This window comes from Pangasianodon hypophthalmus, chromosome 13 (genome assembly GCF_027358585.1).
Source record: "Pangasianodon hypophthalmus isolate fPanHyp1 chromosome 13, fPanHyp1.pri, whole genome shotgun sequence".
Taxonomy (NCBI): Eukaryota; Metazoa; Chordata; class Actinopteri; order Siluriformes; family Pangasiidae; genus Pangasianodon; species Pangasianodon hypophthalmus.
Window position 1 is genome coordinate 6,069,236 of NC_069722.1, and position 19,961 is coordinate 6,089,196.

A 19,961-nucleotide genomic window follows, 5' to 3' on the forward strand; every position below is an offset into this window, starting at 1 on the left:
AGAAAACTTCCTCTGAAGATTACACACAACAAAAAGCACTATAACTGGATGGCTGGATTCAAAACATAGTTTCCCAACTGCCCACAGATCTGATTAGCTTGTGGGCGTGTATTCTGTCGTTTCGTTTTCGGTGCCCCAGCATGTCCCGGCTTGCAACCGTGAAAGCACGTAGATGTTTGTACATTATTTATGTACCTGTCCTTCTAACCTCGGTTACTTGTCCTTTACCTAGCAAACACACACACAGATTTAAATTGATTTGAAATAAATAAATAAATAAAACCCACAAGTCGTAGGCACTGCTGTCTCTAGGTTGTGCAGATTTGTGTTTAGTCATTACCAGCAGTGTAACTATTGCTGCTGGGCATTCTGGGCTTTCATACATATTTGTGTGGAATTCAAGGTGTGTTGTTTTATGCAAAACAGGTTGTACTTCTGTCAGGTTTAAACTCTTCTCTGAATTGTACACTTTTCTTTCCCAGGCTCTTACACTCCAGCTGAGTCTTAGCAAGAGAGTTGCATTTATCTGTTCGGATTATATGCATTCATAACATGCGTTCGAAAAAGGAAGAGAAATTTTGTAAAGCTCTGTAGGTAGCATGCCCAGTGTGTGTGTGATGGAACATGTCTTTACACTGCTTTTATCTCCTTTGCTTGGCATGCTTTGCATTTCGTCAGCCATTTTATTTCAAAATCTCCTTTTGCTCTTGCACTCTTCCCCAGTAGCAGGCAAGCCAGGACATGATCACTGCAGGCTACATGATAAAATGCACTCACCCACAAACACACACACATATGCACATTATTCTGTCCTTCTCTCTTTTCACATGCTTGGATTGATCAGCCAAATTAATGTATTATTAGTAAAGATCCTCTCTCACAAGTTTCTTACAAGTCATCAGTCATAAGTAATCAGCTCCTGTCTGGTAATACAAAATCAGGACGCAGTCGTTTTAGTTTCTGATAATGACGTATTTCAGCAGAATTTCTTAATATTTGATTCAGACACATATGGTTAATAGCATCTACATGATTGGGGAAGGCCCCCAAACTACTCGAGCAAATGCGTGCGCACACGCACACACACACCAGACAGAGGAAATGAATGGCAATGCCAGTGGGTTTGCAAGCTCTTATGACAGACAGTCCAACATTCCCATCAGTTTATTAAGTGTCTGGCCACTTCATTCTCCTGCTTCCTTAACAACTAGCCTATGTGCCAGAGAAATGCATGCCTCTGAGTGCATACGTGCATTTATGAGTGTTTTATTAGACTCTTGCTGCTTAAGTAAGCCCTGACAAAGCCGCACATGCCATGACTTCTAGCTTTCAGTAAAGAGTCTGATACATTTTGTCATTAAATGTGGTCAAGACCCATCTACTTTCAAGCACTTTTTCCAGAGATTGTCAAACAAATAACTTTTAAAGATGGGCTAGATTGAACTTTTTACCATCCAGTAACTATTATCTCGTTTTGAAAGGTCATTGAGTCACGGTTTTCCAAAGTTTGTTTTCACATCTGAAAACAGCACAGAACTGTGCATACACGGAAGTGTGTGGAGCAAATGAGATTGCAATCTTCAATATCCTGAAGCTTGTTACCAGTGTAAAAAAGATATCAGATGCTACATAGCCCATGGGCGAAGCATTTGAGGTTACGTCTGACACATCTGACATGCAACAAAGCACACCAAAAGAAACATAAGCTGCTCCCCGGATAAGAAATCTTAAGCACTAAAATACTGTAAGAAAACTGAAAACAAAGAAGTTAACAGTAATCCAGCTTACAGTAGTAGAGATATAGAGATAATGTATGGACTGAATAGAACATTCAAGAAGTCAAAACAGAGAAAAAGAAACATGCAAAACAACAAAAATGGAGGATGACTTTAAGCAGAAAGGCAGCACCCGAGGAAGAAAAGAAGCTCACCAATGAAGGGGATAGAGGCCAGCGAGTCATCCTCCACAGAGAGCGGTGCTAGATTACCGTTTGCACGCCGTTGGGAGGAAGAACCCTCTGACTTGAGCAGGGCTTCTTCAGGGTCCGAGGTGAAAAGTAGAGGGTCACTGCCATCAAGTGCCAGGGGGAGTCGGTGGACATGGCCAGCCCTTCGGCCCATGGGTGGCTTTTGTCTTAGCACCACCTCTTGGACCTGCGCTTGGATCTCCAGCTCTGTCTCCCCGCCCTCTCTTTCATGGTTAGTCGGACGATGAGTTCCATCCTGTCCTTCACCAGACACTGAACAAGTAGGAGGGGCAGGTGATGGAGCAGGAGATGGAGCCATGCCCTCTGGAAGACTGGTCCAGCTGAGGCGTGGGCCCGTGTAGGACGGGTCCCGGAACGACTGGGCATGCTGCAGGATTCGTCCACTCTTGCGGTTGAAAGAGGGACTGTAGCTGCGGTAGCCAATCTGCTCCTGGTCCACACTCTGGCACGAGGTCAAACGGCGGCTCTGTGGTGGATGTTGTGATGAATGCATTTGATTTTGATGCTTCGGGGGGTGTTGGTGCTGTTGGGGTGAGTGTTGCTGACAACGGTGCTGCTCTGAAGATTGGGATTGGTGTTGGCGATGAACTTGCACACGACGGGCACTAGGTGGCGTCTGTGCCGAGCTAAAATGGCTTCCCTGCCTCTGGGGCTGTTGCTGCCAGGCTTGTCTCTCGCGGTGTGGCGAGAGCGGGCAAAGTACCTGGTCTAGAGCCTCTAATGAGCGACCCGAGTGCCCGTAGCGACTGCGGAGAAGGTTCTCGGAGCAAGAACGGTTCTGGCAGGCAGAAGGCATTACCTGCATCCAATGAGGATGCTGCCCTTGGTGCAGCAACGTGTCATGAGAGGCGCTCTGGGGAAAATCAGTCCTATGTGTCCGTCTGCTTCGGCTTAGCTCTCCCAGACGGTCCTGAGAGAAACTGCGTTGTCGCTGGTGTAGAGAGCGGACAGTTGAGCGTTCCCGCTCCCGTTCTGACACCTGGTTGTAGTACCAGTTAGTGAGGGCTTGTTGGGTGCGTTCGCTGCGGCATGAACTTGACACTGATGCAGGTTTTGGCGGGCTGCCCCATGACAAGTTGTCCTTGCTGTTGTTCCCATGGTGAGTGTGGTGCGGTGGACTTGTGGAAGTTGAGGAAGAGAATGAACGTCCTCTTTCAGTCATACCATACCGGATTTCCTCTGTGCGATGGGCAGGGCTGCTGTGGCTGACACCCCCTGGTTCACGGCCCTCTGATGCCCAGGCCATACTGGTGGTGGTAGGTACACTTGTCCGGTTGTCAAGTGGTGGGGATGGGCTGGATGCAGAGCCGGGCCAGCGGCTCCAATTGTCCAGCTGGTTCTGTCCCATGTGGGGGGACCGAGAAGGGGCGGGGCAGGGAGTGTGGCTTGGATGAGGCTGGGAACGTGGTGGGTAGCACAAAGGGGGCGGTGTAGGAAGATTTTGGGCCCCTCCTGTAAATGGCGTGTTCCCTTTCAGGTAGGCATCATGAGAGTACGCCTATGATAGAAAGCAAAGAGAGAAGAGATCAGGAAATGGGTTGTAATGTGATTAAGTTATAGCTTTTAAGACCAGGAGTTTGGGTAGTTTGGAGAGTGTATATCATTGACATCAAACCTGAAGAGTATGAATGTGACCCTGTAAGGCATGTCTCAATTCAATAAATTTTATTTGTATAGCACTTTTAACAATACGTCTCTCCACAAAGCACCTTCACAGAAATCCAGACAAAATACAACTCGACTATGCTAAGGCATTTATACATGGCAACACCAATAGTGTTTTCCACGCAAGTCTTAAAGAGTAGCACATTCAGCTTCTCATTGGTTATACAGTCTGAAAAATGTTGTTCATGCTGTTATCACATAATACCATCACTACAAAGAGGCACAACACCTCAAAAAGGGCATAAAGCCAAAGTAAGACAAATTTCACAATCAAACTGTACACGAAATGTTGACTGCTTCAGACAATGTCGAGAAAACCTAAGCTGAAAGTGGTTATTTTCATTGTGATCAACATGGTAACTTGTCCCATACCTCAGTATTACATACATTTGTCAGTAGAGATAAATGCACGAGAAGCAGAAAAAAACCAAACGTTCAAATCTAATGTTCACACAATCCATGGCTCATGACAACAAATCACATGGAAATATCTCACCCCAAGGCAAAACAGTCAACTGAAGGTTATGCTGATGTTCCTAACCAACAATATTTTTAATGCATATGAAGGACAGGAAGCTAAGGAAATGCAGCAGCACACCATTTACGCAAAACCACGGAACAGTCCGACTGGCTGCGGGTACAACATCAGCTATTGACTTGCCCAGTGGATGATCTGATTCAATTTGAATTGGCAAAAAAGCTGAATGATAACTTATACACAAGACAGGAAGATCAGTACACAAACCATATTTCATGCACATTAATGCACACACATAGCCGAGTGTGTGTAAACAGACCAAAACTCACAGAGTGGGAAGAAGCATTCCCAAAGGATTCTCTTAGTTTTCTGAGAACACCTCAGTTTCTTTCTCTCTCCTCTTCTGCTGAGCTTGTCGTTCTCTATTTGTCCATTCGTGCTGTCCTTTTCCTGGTCCTTGACTTACTCTTTCTAATCACTGCCCCTTTTTCTTTAGGCTGTTTCTCACTCAGTCTTTCTTCTCTATCTGGTTTGGTGTGTTGAGAAGAACCCAACCTAGCACTTCTGAACTCCCTCCCTTCCTCATCTCTCTCTCTCTCTCTCTCTCTCTCTCTCTCTCTCTCTCTTTCTCTCTATCCACCCTTTGAGAGGGTGGGAGGGGCCACACCACTGATGATGTCATCTCTGGAATGCAGATGATGTGGGTGTAAGGAGGGGTGTCTGGTGCAGCGAAAGAGAGCAACAGATAGAGAAGGAATGATATGAATAGAGGAAAAGACACAGATAGGGGAGCTAGGTGAAATAACGTTTCCTAGAATAAGTAGATAAAGTGTCTAGCTAATGTGTTCTAAATAGAACTAATGTTCGTGTGTGTTGTGTGTGTGTGTGTGTGTGTGTGTGTTTTTCAGTCTCTCTGTACTGAGTGCTCTTGCATGTCTCATCATGTGAACGACAGGGTAATTAAGGTCCGATATGAATATGGGAACCCTGGCAAGTCTGAGTGTGTGCTGTTTGGGAGGAATGTGTTTTAGCGTATGTGAACATTTATCATGTGACAGTTTTGTAATCACTAAAGAAGCGGATGAATCTCTGTGTAAAGGCTGAAGTAATCTGAAGTAATCCGATGAGTCACCGAAAGTCTGTTTACATCAGCACCGTCCATTTCGAGAGAAGAATTGTAACATTCAACAAGTATCTGTAACTCTCTAAGAGGATTCTCTTATTTATTGTACATCAGTCTTCTAAAAATACCAGGATGTATTCATGAAACAGCTGCAGCACATGTGATTATGCACACAGAAGTTCCCTTTACATGTGTCTCTGTGTGGGTTTGTGAAATTATGTGTGTCTCTTAGGGCTGTCAAATTGCATTAAACGTTGCCTTCAGGTTTTAGGTACCATTAAGATTTAGTATTCGAATGCATTTGGATATCAATGTAGGCAGGTACAGCACATAGACATATTTTTTATAAACTCTTTTATACATTTTTTATGGTTTCATCTATTTTGATATACTTTAATAGTTTCTTTTGCGAACTATTTTAGATGATTTCGTCAGTATTTATTTATTCTTATTCTTGTTTTTCTCATGTTGCTTCTTAATTTATTTTTTTATATTTATATTTATATTTTAATAATATTATATATATTTTTTAATATTGTTACTGCTCATATTATGTCCATATTTCATTCTCATTCTTTGTTCAGTCTCTTTTATTGTCTTTTTTTATTTCTTTTCTTTTATTATTATTGAGCTCTTACAGTTATTAATTAGTCTGTTTGACTGGTCACTTGAATTGAATGAGTTTAATCCAAACCTCAGTAACTCAAAAACAATTATGTTAATACTCAATGTTAAACTGAATAAACTGACAATTAAAATTTTAAGATGTGTTCTGTGGGTGGAACGTTCAGCTCTAAAATCTCTATTACTCCAATAAATAGTTAAAATATTATTGTGCATTTAAATAATGAGCCTAGTATTTGAATAAATCTTTACTAAGAGCGGGTCCACGGAATTTATTTCAAAGTTAAAGGGGTCCCTGGGTACAAAAAGTTTCAGCACTCCTCGTATAACCCACAGAAAGAAGGTGAAAACTTTTTATTTTAAATTATTATTTACCCACAGTGATGTTTTCTTACTGCAAATTTTGCATCAGAGCAGTGACCAATCCCTTGGTTCTCTATATACTACATATGCTAACCGCATAGGGTATAATAAAATGGCAAATTGCAGAGTGCACTATATGCCCAAGAAAACTTTATCTGAGATTCAGACACAGAAAAAGAAGCAATCAAACATGTTTCTTCTTGTTTTGATAGATTTACATTAGGTGAATACATGTAGAACATGGGGTTCATCATATCTGAATGTGAATTTTTAAAAATCTTTGAATACATAAATATTGTTAAGTAACATTTCAGTATTTAAATCTTTTGACCTCCCTAATGTGTGTGTGTGTGTGTGTGTGTGTGTGTGTGTGTGTGTTTGTGAGACATGTAACACTTACCAGCTGCAGTACATCCTCATCCTTTGGCATTATGGAGAGCTCCAACACACTCTCACTAGATAAAGAGAAAAAATGTGAAGGCTATAAATAAGAATATGTAGAGTATATGAGAATATGCCATGTCAAGGTTGTGCCACATGTTTACTGTACACGGACCCAGCTAAGACATGACCATTTTTATATTTCATGCACATATTAAACAGGATATGAAATGCGATTGCACTAATGAGCTCAGATATTCAGCCCTTATATTAAAGTATGATCACTGTATCATCAATCAAGTTTAAGAAATGCTGAGAAATTCTACAGATAAAGCCATGGTAATCCTTATAATAATGACTCACCTGTTTTGAATTAGTGCTATCACCTGGGAGTATGTCTTACCCAACACACTCTCCCCATTCACCTTTACTAATCTGTCACCTACAGCACACACACACACAGAGCATTCATTAGTCTTAAAGAGATTAAAGCGAGCAGGTCCATTTCTAGGAAGTTTCATATGTCATGTTTTACAGACATCAATAACATAAAAACTGGTAGCAATATTGTATGACAAATAAGAACAGAGATATGAATTAAGCATGCCACAAATGACTCCATAATAATGTCCTTTTGATATAATGTGCAGTAAAATAAAGTAAAATAAAGTGAATTCAAATATAGCAAACAGCCACACTGGAGCTAGAATTTTTTCCTTAAAAGATCCTAATGCCTGCCTAGTTTTGGCATTTTAATGTCATTTTTAATGTCAAAGAATACCCGAAATATCAAGATATTCGATTTGTTGGGATAGTGTCTGGAATTTTCATCTTTCATTGACGGGACCCTGAGGCATACCCGTGCGAGTGTTCGTGTTAACATCCGTATGCTCAGCACAGCAATTTACAGGCATTCTAAACATCTATTCCTATACCAGGAAGCCAGGAAGATGTCCATTAATGCAGTGGTCAGCTGGACCAATGTCAACCACAGGTCAATAAAAAGAGCAAGATAGAAATTCCTGAGGTTGAGGTTTTTAGTAAGATCCTTTCCTCCATTAACTCTAAGAGATCTATGCCTTCTTTTGGCCAATTTGATACCTAAGTTTAGTCAATAAAAGTAGCTGTATTTCTGTGTTTCATTTTTTTTATTTATTTTTTTCAGAACAGATAGGGCAATGTGACTTGAAGTTTTAAGAGTCAGGTGATTATAAAGTACCAAACAATATATAGATTGTTACAAATTATTCAGCATTATGTAAGATCTTTAACTACTGTGTACTATGCAACTTCCTGAAACTTCACTGGAATTCAGATAAAATACCATTTCATCCCAGAAACTCCTCCAGTTGCTCACTAACCAGTTTTTCTAGAATGTTTGCCAGGGCAGATTAGATATGAACTATAGTTAATAGCTACGGCTGCATCATTTCTTTTTTAAAAGAACGACTACATACACAAATTCCCTCATCTTTTGGCATTTCAGTTTGTGTGCATGTGAATGTGTTTGTGATGAGTACGACTGTGAACGCAATTGTAAAGGTAATCCGTTGACTTACCAAACAGAATGAAAATACTTAAAGGAGAGACGTAAAGGAGATAGTACTAGGATAACGTGTGTTTGCACACACACACACACACCAACACATTAGTTCTTTATGCTTCAACATGTCTGCATTCTCATGAGCTGTGTGCATGTTTAGGACAGAGGGACATGTTTGAGTGCACATGTGGGGGTATAAACATTTAAATGTAAACCCGAAGTGTCAAAACCATGTCACCTGGAACCCTGTCTCTCTCTTTTTCATAACATCCAAATGACAACAGGCCAATCATCTCCAAGTGTAACGCAAGGTGGTTTCCATGGCAAGGTACCCAGACCCACTATCCCTGCCCAAATACACTGTGTCTTCTGTTTTATTTCTCACCTGTACACAAACCAGCCTGGTGAGCAGGGCCTTTCTCCCTCACATTCTTCACAAATATGGTGTCCATTGGTTCCAGCCGACTTCGCTGTAGACCTGTGTTAGCACACACACAATCATACAATCACTGTAGCATCAGTCAAGACTCGGGATGCATAGATACCATTTTTTCAGACATAATATAACTATGAGTACATTTAACTGATACTGATAAGAGTACCCTGATTAGTATTTTATTCAGTACTGTTTATGTCATTGTTGTTAGCAATGAAGCCTATTACTCTTGTTTTTATTTATTTTGGGCTTTAAATAATGTTACTTTGTCTCATGTACTTGTAAAGTGACCTCGGATGTTAATAAGGTGCAGAAAAAAAACTGAACACACAATACAAACAAACTCTTTCAAGAAAGAGTGCTCGATGCTCTGACCATGTACAAGCATATTCAATCTCAAAGCGCTGTTCCCTTAAACAAACACTGTCACTGTCCAGGTGAAGCACACATATTAATATTAAATACATGATTACTTATAAAATATTAACATACTGCAAGATATCTCTGCCCACATATATTATTTAAAGCTTATGTCTAGACTACACGCTTTCGAGAATTCCTTATTTGACATAGTTTACAACAGTTGTTTATTTCTTTTTTCAGCTTTTACTCTTCCAAATTTTACAAAACAACTGCCCATGGTACACAGATGGATATTTTTTGACCACTAGAGGCCTCTAGTGGACAACTGAAGCCTTGAGAAACCAAAGCATTTTTCACCACAGTTTGCTGGAACTCTTCATGAAGCTTCTCTCCATCATGTAAACAGATACGATCCTACAAAAGCTCAATAATCTCCAATTAGCCTCCTAAACCCTACCCCCTTGAATGTAGCTATGACAAAAATAAGAAGTTAAAACATTACTCACCCTTTCCGTTTCCATTTTCATCATCCTGGTTAGAAAAAAAAAAGAAAGTTTGAAAACACAGTTGAGACACATCATACTTGAGACAATCATATTATGAATGTAATGCCATAAATACTCACTGTCACCAAAATGCACAAATGCGTGTATATATATATACATATATATATATATATATATATATATATACACGTTTATATATGAAGTAGTGAGAGAGATTGATGATTGAAAGATCTGGTACTGTTCATTTGTAATAAATATAGTTAATAAAATAGGAATATATATACAAAATAAAATAAATATATATAATAAAATAAGAATATATATAAAATAATAAAATAGGAATATAAAAATCAGCATTTTATTGAGATTTTAAGAAATGTTAATAAAAAAAGTAATTCAGTCTGTTGGAATAGTGTCTAAAGTTAACTGATAAAATGTGATCAAAATATCTGATCAAATCAATCAAACCAATGATGAATGATTAAAAAAAATCTATCAAATGATTAATGATCTCTTCTTAATGCTCATTCTTCAGTATCTAAGTATCTAAGATGTCTTCCTTTTAATACACATTTATTTTAGGTGTTACTGTTTGTTCCATAGTGATCACTGCATCGGATCCTCAAGATCTGCTTAAACCTTAGCAACATGGCTGATTTATCAACTTCAAACTGTATAAATCTGACATTTGATTAAAATGTTTTTGTAGTTGTATTTGATGTCTAACATGAGATGACTGGAGGACCTTTTCACTGGACTGTTTTGTCACTTTCTTTCACTTTTTTAACACAGATGAAGCCTTTTTCACATACAAATTAGCTTGAATTAGCACAAATGGGGTCATGAGAGAAACTCACTCTCCTCTTTTGTTTTGTTCATTTATTTTACAAATTAATAATAAAAATATTGCTCTAACTATGACGGGATTATGTGTGCTACTATGTAGAAATGTTCCTGGGAGTTACATTCAAACAAGCCACATTTAAATTAAGACTATACATGTTATTAATCATTTTCACTATACTGACACTCTGCACTAGTATTAAAAACAGACACATTTATCTGTGCATTGACCTCTGCTAGCTCCTCGACAGAAATCAAGCACACGATCATGAAAATATACAGAAATATTTACTGAATATGCATTTACAAGCAGGATGGCAACTAATGAGGAACAGAGTTCCCACATATTTCTTTGCATGCACTGAAAATAATGGGTCCCTTTGCAAGCTCCCACGTGTGAAGCCAGCTTCAGCGCTCTTTCCTCTATTAAATAACAAGTATCATGTGAAGCTAGATGTGATGGTGAAAATGTGACACACTCTTTCAAACACACCTCCTGAAGCTGTGTCAAGAAATGCAAGCTCACCCTTCTCATTAGACTGGAAAGTCAGTGCAAAGAATATTCCTTTCATGTATAGTTGTCATATGTGTTATGTTAATAACATATGATAAAATGTTCAAATGTTACAGTAGTCTTACATTATAAATCTGGAATAGAAAATGCAGGTAGTCAAAGCATGAGGTGGTGGAAAAATCATAATGTCCATTTGGGGTCATTTAATGCTTGTTAGACCCTGTTATCAAAGTACTGTAGTGTCTTTAATAAAACACTAGAGGGCAGCAAAGAACAGCAAGCTGAAGCAAACAAAGCAGTTAATGCCAACACTCTGACTATCTGACAGCTATATTATACTAAGATCCCTGATAACAAACACAAATTCACAACTCCTCAATCAGTAGGCCAAATCAGTGAGGCCACACTGATACACACACACACACACACACACACACACACACACAGGATGCTGATCAGGCAGTTTGAGGTGAGTGTGCAGCGCTGACAGAGCTCATTCCACACACACTCACACAATACTGAGGCTTTACCCTTCCGGATGTAGACTGTATGTCCAAAAACACACCTTACTTAACACACAGTGCACCGTGAAAGAGTTCTGTAGTCAAAAACACACCAGTGATCACATCATATATAACTAGCTTAATTATATTCGGCTAGCTATATTTGTTTGAATGATCTCTTAACCAGATTTCACGCTTATATTTTCAGCTCAGTTTGTGGTCCAACATGGGATCCAGAGCACCCATAATTACAGATACACATACATATTAGAATCATATTATTATTACTGGCATTGGATCAATGCATACATGTGATGATAGTTCTGATATTTGATGACGCAGTGTATTCTGGAAGGTCACAAAGTTTAGGTAACGTACCAGGAAGTGTTATTTAAGTAGAGGAAGTGCATTTAAGGTAATGGACCAGACAGAAAGTGAGACATGCTTGCGGTTCAGAAAAACATCTAACTAATGTTTTAATGATTGGTCTTGAACCCAGGTTCATCCCACTTTCTATATTCTATAAGTTTGTGCGTAAGCATCAACATGTACTTTGCTAATTGTAAGTTATAAGTAATAAGTGATAGGAAATTGGGAATTTCAGACTGCAAATGTTCACGCCTCTAGTCTGATTCCTCAATAATTAACAGACAAATTGGCAAACTTCTAATCCTAATAATAGCCATTAATGTATTACTTAATTACTAATATCCCATTAAAGCCATGATCAACTGCTCACATTCTCTTTCAGGTCATCCTGACTCATGCAGGCAACCTGTATGTAGTGACTCTTACTGTCACTAGACCAACCTTTCAGAGACAAAATTAGATTGGCATGTTGCTGAGATGTACCAGCTTTAGCCTGGTGGTTTGGGTTTGAACGGCGTCAATCAGTTCATGTCAAACCATATTCAAGAAATAACAACCGGTTTATTTCCTAGTGAAGACAATCATATGACCTGCCATGACACTGAACAAAAGAAAACAAACTGGAGTGGGTCAGGACTTGGTACAGCCCGACCCTGTGTGTGTGTGTGGTACCAGTCAAACACAACACAGGCCTTTTCACTGAGGGGAAAAACTGGATCTACTCAGGAATGGCACACACAGGGATAATAATGGGACTTTGTTTCACTGTGCATACACACACACTTAACTTTAACATCTGCAGCTTGTTATCACCACCTCACACAGTGGGAGATACACTCTTTTATAATTATGCTGACACAGTACCATATCATGTGCCTAGATAGCTGGAGAATCACGTTTGATAGGTATATTTTTTTCTTAACAATAACATTACATGTAACATCCTTACAAAGTTTGTTAGTCTGTTGGAGAAATCATTTGGAATGACGTGGCAGTGCAGAGGTCTCTGTAACACAATGAACTTTTTTAAGCAGAGTCTTCACATTTACTGCAATGTCAGGATTCTCTTTCTACTTATTCTTTTATTTCTCACTTCCTCCTTTTTACTTTCACAGTACCAATTGTTTATTCTTCCTTTCTTTCTCTTTCTGCTTATTTGTCCTAAAATATTAAGCACTTAGTGTGTATTAGCAGTATACCACTACTCACTTTCTTTTGCTGACAACCAACCAACTAAACATACAAAACCAACCAAGCCAAACAAATGAATCAAACCAAACAATCCATCAAACCAAACATTCATCCTAGAAATACTAAGCTTTTGGTTTTTTTAAAGCATTGACTCCACTCTTTTTTCCAGACAACCAAACCAACTACCAGTAAATAAATAAATAAATAAATAAATAAAAACAAATCGAGCGACCAATCAAACCAAGCCCACAAAATCAAACAAACAAATCACCCAATGCACCAACCAAACCAAACAAATAAACCAGCCATCCTAACAAAACAACCTACAAAAATAACCAATCAACCAACTAAACCAAGCCAAACAAACCAACTAACTGACCAAACTACAGAGCAGACCAATCAAACCAAAAGAAATCAACTAACCAATAGTAACCTCCTCAAAATAGTCAACAGTGAAGCTTACCAGGGTAACCTTACAACTAACTAATCAAACCAATCAACCAGCCAACCAAATTAACAAAACAAATGAAATAAATGAACAAACCAAACCAACCCAAATCCAAACCACCAACCATAAACAGCCAGTCGCAGAGTTAACCTAACCACCTAGCAAAGCTCACAGAGTTAACCTAACATTCTCCTGGTTAGGTCCAGACTAGTAGACTAACTTCTGCTGACTGACAAGAAGCTCAGCATAGCCTTTTCTTCTGCAGACACCCTCCTGATATTTATCAGCAAATTGTAGAGCTATTTTATTACATTTTTTGCAGTAATTCAGGCATGTTTGGGCTGTAATTTATTTCTATTTATTTTTATAAAAGCATTCATATTTGTTTTGGTACTAAAACTATTAAACTACTAAATCTCATTAATATCCTTTTACTTAATATACTACCTCTGATATATGTAACCCCTGTGGTTCGGAGTACCTGAGTGTTTCATTGACAATTCATTATTTGACAAGTTGTTTAAAATTAAATTAAGCCACTCTAGTTTTCTATTCATTTTCCTTTCCAACACAGGTGATTAGGACTGGTTATTTATCAGCCGTATCTGATATCCGATAACACTGTGTTATTGCCCAGCTCTAGTGCTCATAGAACACACCTGTCTTGTGGTTTCCCCCATTTCCAGTTTCCTATCTTTATCTTTCCAGATGCTCTAAAATCTTAATTGTTTGGGTTGAGCTGAGGTTGCAGTACCTTCTAATGCTTCCTGTCAGCTACCACCAACTTGCTCTTATGATTCTTGGAAACCTCAAAAGCCACTATGATGAGTTGTCTGCCCACATCAGTCATGCCAACATTTAAAGCAGTGGGAATCCACCGATCATGACTAATACCATAACAAACCATATTCACATTTTGTCTATGTAAACATTGGCTTTTATTTTCTAGTTGCTATGAGGGTGGTTACGGTAATTGGCAGTTTACCTTGAGGCTAGTGTGCAAGGCTGACTCAGGGGGGTATACAATGAAGTGCCGCAGTGTGAATCCGAAGCCCTGAGAGTTCTTATGGAGCACCAGTGTCCGCGGGCCCTGCCAGGACACACCCCTGCCTTCAGCTCCTCCCCCCAGGACTGGCCGAGGGTTATCACTGGATGACGAGATCCCATCTCTTCGCCCCTTTGCCTAGAACAAACAGAAAACAGTAATGAAGATCTGTTAAACAAACATGTGTTCACATACCAGGAAGCAAGCTGTTCTATCTAATCCCGAGATAAGACTTTTCTCAAGAAACTTACTCAACGTCATTAGCTGCATCATGAAAATGGAAAACATGAAATGCGAGATGTATTAAGCAGAAAATTAGGGAGTATCTAAAGACAGTTTGAGGACCTTAGTGTACAGCAAATCTTTTTTGCTGGTTTGCACATCTGGTTAGTGCTTAAAAATTCTAGACTTTTTCAGTGTTTCCAGTCCTGCGCAAGAACGCTTTAACTTGTGAGTTATCAGTTTGGTTGAAATCTGGTGATTTTCCAAACACTTAACCCTCTGTATCAGTGGTTCTGAATGCTTTTGCAGTAAGGAGCTCCTTTAACTGTAAAATAAATTGCACAGACCCCCTCAGTACATATTTATTTTACTAACATAATTCAACTAATCAGATATTAGACTCATTATTTAAATATCTATAACCTTTTGGCTAGTTTTTGGAGACACACATTTCTTATTCCTGAATTTTCCACTAAGTACAATTGTCAAGGTGTCACAGATTTCCTCTTTGTGTAGCAGTTCCCAATGGAGACAAGCGCCATGTGTTGCTCGTGTTTGTTTTTGTTTCTGTTTTGGTCCTGTCTCTGCCCCCTGTTCCGTCATGTGCTTGTTACCTTATTGTGTTCAGCTGTTTTGTATTAGTTCTGGATAAATTTAACCATTTACACCCCCTTGTGTTTAAGATGTTTAATTTTTTTTGTGAAGTCTTTTTGTGCCTTTTGTCCACTAAGTCTGAGCCTCGTTCGATGTTTCTGTGTTTCCTGGTTTTGACCTTGCTCATGTTTTTGTTTTCAAATTACCGATTTTCCTTATGTGATGTTGCCGCCTGATTAAACTCATTCAATTAAAGTAGTAATAACTGACAATAACTCGGATAATAACTCGGAAAACTAAATAACAAATATAATAACTTTGATAATGGTCAGTTGTAACAAAATTATTTATTAACAAAATTAATTAATTATTAACAAAATTAATAATTCACTGACCCCTGGCTATGCTTCATGGGCACGGTCAATTTTATCAGACCATTCATCCATTCTGTGAGACAGAAAAATGATCTGGAAAATTACCTACAAAATTGGAAGTGAACATGCAGACTAAACAAATGTAATAAATAATACAAACAAAGCAAGCAACACTGCCAGGTTAACAGACACAAAATAACACCCACTTTGTCTGTTTGACCAATAAACATGTCCCAATTCAGCTCCTGGCTGCGAATACTGTTTCTCAGACACACACGAGAAGCAACAGCCCATTATTCTCTACAACTGTCCCACATCTGTCAATCAATCAGCCGGCACCACCTGAGCAAACAGAGCTCCAGCGGAGGAGGAAGAGGGGAGGAGGGGTCTGGGATATTCTCAACATAGCCATGAAGGCACATTTTCGCTACCAACCAGGCACTGCTCCTCCGGGAATATCTGCTCATAGGCAGCTTGGGAAAAATGTCTGGAATCACAAACAGGCTCAAAGGGAAAAACAGGAAAATCCCTGATTCCAGTCAGGTCATATTTGATTTGAGTTCAGGGAAAGCTCTGACTCTGTATCAGTGAACCACAGAGCCGCTTATGAAGTACGTGGAGCACAGAGGAGTTTGGGAATAACATAAAAATCTACTCCTTGCTAAGCTAATTGTATAGAATTAAGCTAAAATTATGCTGTAATCATGCTGAACCCCATGGAGAAAATCAAAACCACACACACACACACACACAGCCCAGACATGTGCTACTTTCTGTGTACGGCATATGTGTTGTCTAGCTATATATAGGATAACGAGGTGAATGTTAGTATGTTTCTGTGAGTGGGCACAAAATCCCCCTTTCCTACCACACAAAAACAAGAAGTCTGTGCTTGGTTTGTGGCAGGAAGTGTGGTGAGATGAGGATTTCGCCAGCTGTTCAACCGAAATATACACAGACAGACGAGCTGTACACACAGGGAAAAAAAGAGACATGAGGACATTCTTTCTGGTACTTTACTGAAAGTGAAATGTGTCCCTTCTTCTCTTATGTGCTCTTGCTATTCTATAATCCGACATCCCTAAACCTGAGCACTAACTCTGCTACCTCTTCATTCCCTTACACACACAGACACAGACACACACACACACACACACACATGGTTGTCATCTCTCTCCTCTCAAATTTCTCTGCATTTCTGCCTCACATCATGTTCCATTTATTACACTCCCATCTGATCTCACCCCTTTCGCTTGCCTCTGGCTCACTCACACACTTCCTTTCTCTCTCTTTCTCTTCAACAACCCTGAATACTGTCCCGAATGATGTAATCCGTTTTTTCCATTCCAAAATTCCCTGAGTTCTGTCTAACCTTTCAAACTGGCATGGATTGAGAAGCTAGTGAAAGCAAAGAACAGAAAGTGATACAAAGAGTTACAAGGGCTGAGCAATATGATAGAGTACGATATCATTATTGCGATATTTTAACATCATAACTAACTTGTTGAATTTAAGGCTCCATTGTTACTCGCTGGACATTAAAATCTGTTTGTGGTGCAATGTAACATGGATCCAATGTTGTGCTGGCACTTTGTTAGTAAAACCCTCAGCAAAATGAATGCAAGCAAAATAACAACGATATTGCAATCAAATATATGAAAATATGCTTTTCTGAGAATATTAAGAATGTAATTAACACTTATGTAGTCTCGGTTTCAGATGTTCCTCCTCTGGTTTACAAACCTTTTGCACATTTTTCTGGCTACAAGCTTCAGAATCTTGAAGGCTGCAATCTGATTGGCCACCTGCACTTTTATGCGTACACCAGTTTCCAATGGCAAAACAATAAAAAGTACCACTCTTCTGAGAAATCCAGTAGTCTGGATCACAAGAGTAGTACTGACCAACTTCGTCATTATCTCCAGCTAGCTGATTGACATTAAAATTTATTATACCACAGCGTTGCTGAATTGTTGCATCCAATTGGTCAAAAGGCGTTGATTAAATATCTAAATATCAAAACTATAAATGGATAAAAGTGTGACCTTTTTTCTTAAATAAATAAAAAAATGTAATCATTGGCAAATTACTGTAGTATAAAAGGAAGAAAACAATATTTCCAATATTGGAAAATAATCAAATTCAGGGCAGTTACATTAACACCACTCCGTCTTTATTATTTACCTACAGCAGCACACTTTCAAATGTTTTATTACTTACTTGTTGTGAAGTTTTTTTATATAGAGATTTTAAAATAAAATAAAAATCCCATTGAAACTGTAGTTTTTGAAAACTGTGGTTTAAGTGTTTTGAATCTTGATATCATGATATATGTTTTACCAGCTTGTTCACCACTAGTAAAATACTGTGGTATATAATATATAATGTATTATGAAGCTTTTAAGGATTGCCATATGAACCGTTTGCCATTATCACCCACCCCTAACCTAGACATGATGATTTAAGGAGATACACAGGTAGAGAAAGATAGAAAGAAGACAGGAGTGTGAATCAATGAATGAGGGTAGCCAACAACAACGGTGAATTCCACAGAGCTCACTGCTAGGTCTGGGCATGCTCAGATAAGACAACAGACAAGTGAACACTTTAAAAAAAAGAGCAAAAGACACAGAGAGTTCAGCGTGCTAGAGCATGCCAAGTTTCGACCACAAGGTTCCTCCCGTCGCTGAGAATACCACAGCCCTGTTATTACCCCCAAAACACACATACACACACCCCTGCAGGCTCAAAAACTGCTCCTATCCTGTCCCCCTCCAGCAACATCTATCCATTCAAGTCCTTCTTAATGCTGCTATTCCAAACAATGTTTTCAAACCACTAGATGTTCCAGTTCGAGTGTGTGTGTATGTGTGTGGGATGCCTTTTGCAAAATGAAGGTGTTCTCTTTATTCTTTCTGAGCATACTCAATGCTGAGGATTTTCTCATAATCTCACAGGAAAGTGACATCATTCATTACTGACACTGATGATGAATCGCACAATACCACAGTGCGGTTATAATGTCGCAACTGTTTCCCTTTGCACTGTGTGTAAGTTCATAACAGCACTGTGATATCATAGGATTGATATCATCTCATGGTTGAGATGGCTATCACCTCAGCAGAGTTCACATCGTCTTTTCATAGTTGCCTGGGATGTGTCTCAGCCTGTAGCTCAGCCACATCCGCAAAGGTTTCCCTCAAAATGGGTAACCAATTTTAAATAGACTGATTTGACAAAAGAAAATGTGAATTCCCATTATCTCCTCTTATGTGAAGAATAAAGGTGAGACACACTGATTTATTGGCAGAAGCTTTATCCTGGTCAAGGTAGGGGTGGATCCAGAGCCTACCCCCAGAACACTGGGTACATGGTGGGAATACACCCCGGATGCTTTGCCAGTCCATAACAGGAAATTTACATCACCAATCCACTTACTGACATGTTTTTGGGTGGTGTGAGGCAGCAACACAACCCGCTAGACCACCATGCCACCCACCCAACGTCCAATCAGCTACCAATCATGGGTTTTTCTCAGTGCCTGATCCTGCATTTAAGATGGCAAAACCTAAAGCCTCAGCCAATATTGGTAGCAGTGAAAAAATTGGACAAAACCTGCATATTGTAATTATACTGCTACAAAATTATATAAATTATATGGTATGGTTGTAGTGGTTCAGCGGTTAAGGTTCTAAAGGTTATGAGTTCAAATCCCAGGACCCTTAGAAACTTCAAGTTCTGGTCACACTGCAGACTGGCCACTCTGATCTAGCCATGCCTTCAGACCCCACACACACGATACACAGGCTACTCCACACACACACCCACAGACACACACACATACACACAAAGGACTCAACAGAAACCCCTATGTCTCTAAAACAGGCACCTGCAACTCAACACCAAAATAAGTTGTCCATTTTTTTCACTTTTAAATATGCATGAAAGTGTGAAGATCCAAGAGGGCACATCAACCTGTTTTTCTGTTCTTTCAGTTAAGCGCAAGACTGTTAAACTGGGTTTTCCACTTATTCAACAGTGTTTGCACTTTAAAATTAAAATAATGAAACTAAAAGTACCAAGGATGAGGTGAGGACGAAACTGTCTGCAAAGCTATGTACAGAGCCTGCCTCCTAGACTGTTAGCAATTAAACAAACAAAGATATTTCCTGAGCACCTTTAGTGCTTGGACCCCTAAAACCATGGCAATGCATTGTGTATTGTTAAAGCAAATGCACTAGGTGTCTGTATGTGCAGCTGTGTGTCTGAGGATGAAGAGTCTTTCTCAAAAGTCTCCCCACCTGCTCACCCTCTAAAACACGGCACCTCCCTCATAGTTAACCTAATATAACTCAAGAGCAGGCACGTTTTTATGATGAAGCTATAGCT

At 39.3% G+C, this 19,961-nt stretch overlaps 1 protein-coding gene across 7 annotated transcripts in view; it reads right to left on the reverse strand.

Annotated features, from left to right (window-relative positions):
- Window positions 1-19,961, reverse strand: part of arhgap23a (Rho GTPase activating protein 23a) — a 79,028-nt gene that overhangs the window by 19,400 nt on the left and 39,667 nt on the right. For 4 of the 7 annotated variants that reach the window (XM_026917015.3, XM_026917014.3, XM_026917013.3 and 1 more), the window contains exons 2-7: window positions 14,323-14,520; window positions 9,470-9,494; window positions 8,550-8,642; window positions 6,985-7,063; window positions 6,641-6,695; window positions 1,931-3,485 (exon numbers count right to left, since the gene is read on the reverse strand). In XM_026917015.3, coding sequence (XP_026772816.3) covers window positions 1,931-3,485; window positions 6,641-6,695; window positions 6,985-7,063; window positions 8,550-8,642; window positions 9,470-9,494; window positions 14,323-14,520 — 2,005 coding nt within the window. Of the gene's footprint in view, window positions 1-1,930; window positions 3,486-4,459; window positions 6,612-6,640; window positions 6,696-6,984; window positions 7,064-8,549; window positions 8,643-9,469; window positions 9,495-14,322; window positions 14,521-19,961 lie in introns of those variants that run through there. The other 3 variants (XM_026917016.3, XM_026917012.3, XM_026917017.3) reach the window with 2 other exon arrangements.